We start from the raw sequence: 8979 nt of genomic DNA, 5'->3' as shown, positions 1-8979 counted from the left end.
ATAAAGTTCCACTTAAGCAAAAACAAAAAAATTAAAAAAAATAACAAAACATGGTCTTCATACAATTTTCAAGATAAAATAATAATCCAGAACATATGATGTGCCTTGAGGATAACAGAAAATAATCATAATATTTCATGGACTTAAAATGGTGTTTTCGAATAGGGAGAGCTGAATGCCTCAAGACCCTCAACCTTGATAGAAATATGTTGGGAAAAATAAAGTGAAAATGGTAAAGAGAAAAAAAAAAAAAAAAAATTATCTTGTGCATACAAGAATACTAGCACAACTAATTTTTGAATTTAAATTCAACCCAGATTTTGAACATTATAATAGATGTGCACATGAAACATCAAGTACAGAAAATTATATTTTAGGGCATTAGTTCACAACAGGATTTAAATATTCTGGTGAACTTCCCCACTCTCAATACACTTTCTATATCTGTGAAAAACGTACATGTAGTAGGTTCAAGAGACAACCTCAGAGAATTAGTTTGACAGGCTAAACTTCACAGTTCATTCCTCCACAGCAACAGAGTCCTTTGTGGGTGAGCTGATAGCCTCTTTCCTAGAGTCGATGGACTCTATCTCCATCCAAAACTCCTGTCTTCGTTGAATTATGTTTGATATTGCGTCTATTGGATCTGATCCTTCAATAGGGTTTCCACAATCGTTCGCTTTTATATCCATATTAAGATAATCAGTCAAAACCTTTTTCACGCCAAAGCCACAATGGGGCAGCTTGCTGCTGCTAATTGAAGGTGACCGATCTCCGTTACTGGGATTAACTAGCTTTCCTGGTGAAAAGCTTGGTGTGGTATAAGCTGTTTTATATGGGGTGCTCGGGATGGGCACCGAGTATGAAACTGAAACACTCTTGCGGGCAATGATACCAACTTTAGAGATAGAGGAGAATTGATCTGAATGCTTGGTCAAATCATCCACATATAGTAGATCATCTATGCGTGCTACAATATTAAATGCCAAGCTCTCCAGAACTCTTGAGTAGCTCTCTAAAATGGATTTTCCAACATCCTAAAGAGGGGGTAAATATGATCTATTTTCAGCATGAGAAAAAAAAAATATACAAGAAAAGAAAAATTTTCAATTGGAACAAAGAACTTAACCTTGTTGTATTGGATTTTGCTCATGTCTAGAGTTGTTTGGGGAAGGCCAGGGAATCGTTGCTTCAAGCAAAGCAGGAGGCTTTCAGCTCGATCCGCAAGCAATTCCCTCTTCTCTGCATCAACCATTAGCTCCTTTACAATTTCCCATGAGGACTTTGATGCAGATCGGTTTGTGCTATTTATAGGCTTTGATACAGTTCTTCGGCGCCACACAAAGATTGAAGCCTCCACTCGGTTGGCAATCTCTAGAGCTTGATGTTCAGAGGACAAGTCCAGGCAGCAGAGCAGACGTTCGGGGGAAAACTGATCTGATGTAATATATCGATAGATAAGATCGCCCAAACAGGTTTTCCCGCTCTGAAACCAAATTCAAGCATGAAATCGTATCTCATTTAATGACATTATACTTCAAGACTAAATATTTGAGGGATTGACTCTATATGCCAATTCGATGACAATCCCAGTGGCATCATACAAGAACACTGCACTTTGAATTTGGTGCTGTATGAAATTCAACAAGACTCGTGATTGTATTGAATTCTCACCAAATGCACACTTCCAAATGAAAGGCTCAAATTCCTGGTTTCCAAATATGCATAAACAATTTTTTTTGGATTTTCATACCTTTGGAAGAACATCTAAGTATGAATCAGGAACTTCCATTTCAGATAAAGTAGTACTGTTGATAGCCATGGCAGCTTTTAGTATCTGGTTTGTGCAATCACGTTTGTGCTGCAACTGCTTTCTTGAATCTTCATGGAGGCCACCAGGAGGGACTCGAGGCACGGGTAGCCACCATTTCTCCTCCTGACGCTGAAGATTCCTCCGGAAAGAGGTCGACCCATCAGCATCTGGGGCTAGAATCCCTTGGTCAACATACCAGAACTCTGTGTTTTCAAAACTATCCAATATTTCCTGCCAAAAGAAGCTAAGAAGGATCAGAATTTACCTTGAACCAGAAACAGCATATGAGGAAACAAGTGTCACTGAATCTTACGAGAAGCATATTATCTAGTTTATGCAAAGCTGGAAGATTGACATAAAGATCTGATCGGGGTCTGCAAGTCATGACCTGCTAAGTGTTATAAAAGAAACATTAAAACAAATTTAAACCTTAATTAACTTATTTATGTGAGGAGTTGCTAAGTAGTAACAGTTCATCTCACCTTTGCACTATTTGTTTACCAATAAGAAAACACGGGATAGAACTGGAGTAAAACAAAATTCTTTTACTTAAAGTTACAGAAGTAATTGTTTCACTATTACTGAAGAATTATATAATAATCTCAATTTTATTACTAAGAATGATCCAGTATTAGAACAGGGACGCTAGGCTGGTAATTACCACCATAAATAGTATATTTTATATGGAGAATGGTTTTGAAAAAAATAGTTTATCTTCTAATAACAACAAATACTACACGGATCAAATTTCAGAATTTGATAACCAGCAGCAACATTTTTCCAGGAGGGTTACCTCCATTTTGCTTCCATCTGGAAATGTCTGCCATGAGGGTATCAACTCAACAATGTGATCGCTAACGCAAAGAAGCCATTCCATCTCTCTACGCCACATTGATTTCTTTTCAGGTGGTAGAGGTTCTAATCTCCACAATTGCCCAAACAGGGTAGCTACAGATTGGATAAAAATAAAATGCCATAACCATAAAAAAAAAAAGAGAATGCACTAATTGCAGATAAAAGCACAATTGAAACCCACCAAAATAAAGCAAATATATAATTCACCCATTAAAAAACCTTTAGAAAAAAAACATGCGATTAGGTAGCTTACCACAAAGATTAGTAATGGCATTTGAAATAGCCAATGCTGTGCAGACACCATTTCCACAACCTGACATATCTTCTCCCAGCAGCAGCTTTGAAAACCTTTCCTTCATCATCTCAATCTCTATTCAAACCCCCAAAAAGAAACAAGAACCAAATTGTTGAACATGAGAGGGAAAAAAAGTGGGAGGGAAGGAGGGAAAGAAGGCTCGTTTGAATATAATACCTGGAATTGCTGAACCTTGTTTCTCTAACCTCCTATCATCGAAATGGGGTTTCTCTGCATCTTGAGCAATATTAGAACAACGACAATGATTTGCCTCGGACTTGTCAAGAGGCCAACCCACGGAAGGGGGAGAAAATGACCCTTCCGAGCTGCTAGGGCTCTGTTCCTCGTTCCCTGTCGCCTCGGATGTCAAAAACTCCGAGCTCGAACTGCTCTCCCGAGACACCTTTTCTTTCAAACCCACAATAGCCCCAATTTCACTTCCATTTTCAATAGATCCTTCTCCTTTCCTCTCTTCCGCTCCTTCATTCTTCTCGATCACACCCTCCATTGCAACTTTTTCTTCTTCAGGGGAAGCGCAGAAAACAGAGTTGTTCACTACCATACCATCAAACCCTACCCTTCTAAAGCAAAGCCCATTCGAGAATCGAACTCTGCAACGCAAGCGCCGAAGAGATTTACAGACCCAAAAGCCCAAAATTGAAAATGGGAGGTTCAGGTTACCAGACCGTCTGAGCTTCACCAATGGCAGGCAAATTCCGAGCTTTTGTTGCTGTTGTTCTCGTCCCTGTTCTTGGTGGAGGGGAGCTCTATCCATATGGTCTCAACCATGACTGATCTTGAAGGGGTAAACGAGAAAATAGAGAGTAAATTTTAGATTTTCTTGTGAGGGAGATGCCGAATATTTATATGAGCAGAGAGAAGGTAACCATGGCCCATGGTTTCTGAAGCTCGCCGTAACATGAGCCCCTTCATTCCTCAGATTTCAAGCATACCATAAACGCTCCTTCCCCTGCTCTGGGTTTTAATCAGGCATAGCATTACGCCATTACCATTTACTGTTATAAATGCCTTTTTCCATCTCTCTCTCTCTCTCTCTCGTTTTCTGTCTGTCAGCTTTGCGTAAACAAAATCCTCTTAAACTTTGTGAACTGTGAATGTATTTAACTATACATACTCATTTAAAAAATATCGCGAGAATCGTGCATAACATAGGAGTTCGAAAATCAGGACGATTCTTTGGACCGCGTTCGCACAAAATAAAGAAAAAGACTTGACAAAAAAATACAATGAGAAAGAGAGTTTTTTCTCATTTTATTATTAAAATAAAATAAAATATTAAATAATATTTTTTTTGAAAAAAAAAAATTCCCAATTTGATGCTCACGTAATCTCGCAAGTTATTATTGCGAGATTTGCACTTATGGTGGTGACGTATGGTAAGAGCGTAAGCAAATCTCATAAGACCAAACTGCAAGATTTGCTTCCTATCTAATTAAATATCGCAGATTCTTCTTTCGAGATTTATCAAGCATATATATATTTAAAAATAAAAATGTTTTATATCCAATTAAAAAAATAAAATATTTTAATTCGAAATTAATAACTCAAAATGTGTTCTAATTTATAATTGTAAAAAATTATAATTATCAAATATTTTTCCAAGGCTTTTGAATATGCTTCTCAATTTTTTCGACAATTGAATTAGTAATTATTTAGAAAAAAATAAAAAATAAATATTTTTTAAAAATAAATATACTAAAAATACTTATACTAAATAAAATTATTTTTCTATAAATATTTTTATAAATAAGTATTTTTTGTAAAAAGTTCTTTTCGTTGGAGCATAAATTATTTTACTCCAATTTTACGATAATAGTTTATAATTATGAATAAATAATTTTAAAAATTTAAATTTTATAAATTACATAGGAATATTTTAAAAAGTAAAATTGGAGTATTAATCAAAAGAACTTGATATTTACAAACATTTTAAAAAAAAAAAAATTAGAAGATATTGATAGATATTTACGAATCTAATTTTACTTACTTAAAAATTGGCCCCTAGTTAAATAAAAATGAAAAAATTTTATTTCGACTTATCTGAATGGGTAAAATCTTTAAAAACCATACTTCACTCGATCTAATATATATAGCCCATACTCCTATTATTTTGAAAATAATTTTTTATCTATTATTTTTCATGAACTCATAAAAAGTTAACATTATTATTATTTTTATATTGTCAAGATAAATTAAAACCGAATTTAAAATTAGTCTACAAACCAATCAATAGGTAGTAATTAAGTGATCTAAATACACTTAGAAAAATAATAGTTTGGAACCGACTTTATGAAACCAATGTTATTATTATCACCTCCAGCAATTTCAGACACTTTTAGATGTTGCGATACCATTCAAACTTAAAATAACAAAAATTTTCTACACATTGTCATTTTGGCTTAAGGCTTCCGCACTTTGCATGTTGCAACATATATATAACTGTTATGTGTCATTTTTTACATTCTTTGAAGCAAAGGTCTAATATTTCACTATTTAGTCAAATAAAAGTTATTTTATTTATCTCAATTTAATTTGATTTTTATATTCACTTGAGTTAATTTTGAAATCCATTAATTTGTACGGTAGTTGGTAAGTCAAATATCCTGCCAAACAAATTTTTTTATTGGACCAAAATAAATATTAGTCACACAAAAACAAACAAACAACTAAGCAAACAAATAAAATAAATAAATAAATAAACTCAAATACCAAGTTCAAGAGTATGAAATGTGCACAAGACACATGACTATACAAATGAAATGAAAATAATTAAATGTTATACAAGTGAAATGAAAATAATCAATGATATACAAATGAAATAAAAATAATCAATATTATACAAATGAAATAAAAATAATCAATGATATACATACAAATGAAATGAAAATAATACTAAACTACTCAGTGCCGCAACGAGGTCATCCTCGGGGTCGTGGTGGCTGCCATTTGCGTCTGCCCTCTCCCTGCTGGTCATCAGCATCAAGTGTCCTGTACCATCTTCCTAAATATGGATCATCTCTGCCAAGAGGTACTGCGTAATCATCATTCATGCAAAGCGCACGCGGTGAGAACTGATATGATGTCTGTGGACGAGAACGAGGTGGCATAGCGGGTGCATCAACCTCCTCCCCATCGAAAATGTCGAGCAGTTGGGATCCGTTGACCATCCTCATGGACAAGGTCCAATGCAGCACTCATCAATTGGGGGATAGCAAGATCTGACGAGATCTGATTTGCCTCATGTACTATGTTAGCCTGTAGGATATGAAAATATTTGGTTAATGCATGCAAATTGTAACGTACACATAACAAAAGCAATTGTGGGTTAAAGTCTTTTTACGAGGCTCAAATATACAGCAGCGGTCCTGTCGATAAAGCGGTGTGTGATGGACCTATACCAAGTGAAGTATGGGTCATCCGAAAGCATCAGTCCATCCTCCGCCACTTTTGGTATGATGTACTCTCGCCAATGCTCCCACGCAGTAATGAATATCGTGTGTGTAGTTGCTCAGTCCGTGACCCCTTGACCGCGCACATCCATGTCATGGAGGTGATCCCCAACTATGTCTACCCCCGATGTCAGAAAGCGGTCAGGAATGCCCTATTGATACCCAAACTGCTGCATGATTCGGTCGAGGAGATACCACTTGATAATATGAAAGCATATGCGTGGCACTCGGGCTACCCACAGGTCACTCCTAACTGCATAATCAGGAGGTAGGTCGGCTAGAATCTCAGCCGTGTAGAGCCTTCATAGGAACTGAACTTAAACATAAACAAAAGTTAAGCAAACTATACGTAACTGAAAGAAAGAAAGAGAATACTATGTCCTATACTTTACTTGGACTATACCTCATGCTCCCGGTGCATGTCCAACTCGAACCTGTACCAAGGCAATGTGTGTAGCTCAACCGTTGGTGCCCTCAAGTCGTCCCACCATTTGTATAAGATGAAACGTAAGTTTACAAGTATAACGAGTGGTACTACGAATTAGTATCTATAGTACTTATAGAATGAATGAGGAGGGATAAATGATGTTCACACTAACCGGTCGAGTGGGAGTGGGTCAACCGGACGACCGTCATGACCCCTCTGAATATGTAGGAAACCTCGTCGCGTAAAAGCTAAGGACGGAAATCTCTCACATACTCAAACCTGTAGTAGGCAAAGTGGGCCAACAATATGTGTCTTCGAGTGGTGAGCGGCGCGACACATCTCCCTGTAAAGTCACGCCAAAGTAGTGGACCCCCAACTATACGAACTAGTCGCTTCCAAGTCCGCAAGGAGTGGAAGGAACATCGAATGTGCATAACTACCTGAAACGCCACAAAATATCACCCCATATATCAAACGCAACAAGTGGGCTCGTGCATGGCATGCTATAGTCTATGCGTCTGCATTTGCCAGGAGCTGACAAAACACATCCCCCTCGAGGAACCATATACGGATGCGTGCACCAACCAACTCACTGTCAGGTGGCACGACTCCTAACCAATGCTCACATAGAGTACGCAGGGTGAGTCATCCCCGATGTTGTGTAGGTCCTTGTACTGGCCTGGCAGTACGATCAGTGATGGGTTGCCCATCAATCGACAGCCCAAACAAAACAGTGACGTCCTAGAGTGTGACGGTCGCCTCCCCATGAGGTAGGTGGAATGTGTGCTTCTCGGGTCTCCATCGCTCCACCAAAGCTGTGATGATATATCAATCCAGCTAGATATGGGTAATCCAATAAATATCATAAAATCCTACATCGGGTATCAGGCAGCTAATGCGGTCATCTACCTCCAACCAGCGCTCTGCAAACTACGTGCTCCCTCGACAGAACAAAGGGTCGGCGTACCCATCATGTAACAACCTCAATTTCTTAATATGAAATGTAACATAATAAATAGAAAGGTCAACCCGAACCCGTGGGTAACGAGGACACCTGTCAATCACAGCGAAAACCTAAGCAACAGCAAGCGTAAAATCTCGAACATCCAACCATAAAACATAATACCAGAGTTTACTATATCATCAAAATACTGTTACTATATACAACCTCCAAAAAGTCAAAATAACACTATGATCATATAACAAAACCTCTCGATCCTAGTTCAACGCTTATCCTTCTAGTAGGGAAGCTCCAATCACTCAACAGCAGCCCTAACCCACTGGTCTCTTTGGGTTTCCTGAAAATCATTTAATGTTCAGGGGTGAGACACTTTTCAGTAAGGGAAAATAAACTAAATACAGTTATGTGGCAACATGAATATTTAATGTAATTATACATATACAGTACATTTCATATATTTGTAGACATTTATCATCACATATTGAATAATCATAAACTTTCATAATTGCTAATAAATCATATCGTATGTAAACATTTGTTATACTTATAATACTGAAAACATACCCATGATGAATAGTTAGCAGGTGTCATGTATTACCCCCCATGACGGGTTGTGCAACCCGAAGGCGAGACCCGACAATGGTTGTCTGACCACTGTCGAGTCAAATATGTTTGTAAGTACAATGGGCCCGCCGCACCCTGGTCCGGACTACCAGGTGGACGTCCACACTCTACTGAAAGCCACATAGACTATCCATCTCCCACCCCCTCGTGGGGTGTTTAGCACTAATCTGATCATAAGCATCTGATCTATAAGCTACGGTACCGAGCTCCTGAACTGAACTAAACTAACATCCGGGTTTTGATAACATATAGTACATGATTATATAACATCTTTCATAAATACGGCCTCGTGCCAAACATATCATAATTACGACCTCGTGCCGAACATATCATAATTATGGTCTCGCGCCGGATTCATTTCAGGTATACATTTTGAAAATAAATCAATAATCATGTATTCATCAAAATCATCATAACATAACATATGTTTTCATAATACCTGAAAACATACTTTGCTCATAAAATCTTTCATATCATAATACGTTTCACGTAAAATAATATTAATGTCACACATGCTCTGTATAAAATCATACT

The 8979-nt window shown here is 37.3% G+C and overlaps 1 protein-coding gene across 2 annotated transcripts; it reads right to left on the bottom strand.

The window, feature by feature from the left end:
* Positions 1-281: 281 nt before the first annotated feature.
* Positions 282-4181, bottom strand: LOC131168383 (rop guanine nucleotide exchange factor 7-like). 2 transcript variants are annotated; one of them, XM_058127757.1, is made up of 7 exons: positions 3141-4181; positions 2922-3038; positions 2607-2761; positions 2127-2201; positions 1754-2044; positions 1130-1486; positions 282-1037 (listed from the first exon to the last, which is right to left on the bottom strand). In XM_058127757.1, exons 1-7 carry the CDS (start codon positions 3736-3738, stop codon positions 519-521), a joined length of 2112 nt encoding a protein of 703 aa, XP_057983740.1. In that variant the 5' UTR covers positions 3739-4181; the 3' UTR covers positions 282-518. The 2 variants fall into 2 exon arrangements, with proteins under 2 accessions (XP_057983740.1, XP_057983741.1); XM_058127758.1 differs by lacking the exon at positions 2127-2201.
* Positions 4182-8979: the final 4798 nt, after the last annotated feature.

Source organism: Malania oleifera, chromosome 11 (assembly GCF_029873635.1).
Source record: "Malania oleifera isolate guangnan ecotype guangnan chromosome 11, ASM2987363v1, whole genome shotgun sequence".
Classification (NCBI taxonomy): domain Eukaryota; kingdom Viridiplantae; phylum Streptophyta; class Magnoliopsida; order Santalales; family Ximeniaceae; genus Malania; species Malania oleifera.
Note: the sequence above shows the minus strand (reverse complement) of the source record. Positions and strands in the feature narration are given on the sequence as shown.

Excerpts from the sequence above, each read along its gene's own strand:
- LOC131168383 (XM_058127757.1), bottom strand. The coding sequence starts at position 3,738 with ATGGATAGAGCTCCCCTCCACCAAGAACAGGGACGAGAACAACAGCAA. Across the intron at positions 3,039-3,140 it reads ACAAGGTTCAGCAATTCCAG|AGATTGAGATGATGAAGGAA; the intron begins GTATTATATTCA and ends GGGTTTGAATAG. Across the intron at positions 2,762-2,921 it reads TGCCATTACTAATCTTTGTG|CTACCCTGTTTGGGCAATTG; the intron begins GTAAGCTACCTA and ends TCCAATCTGTAG.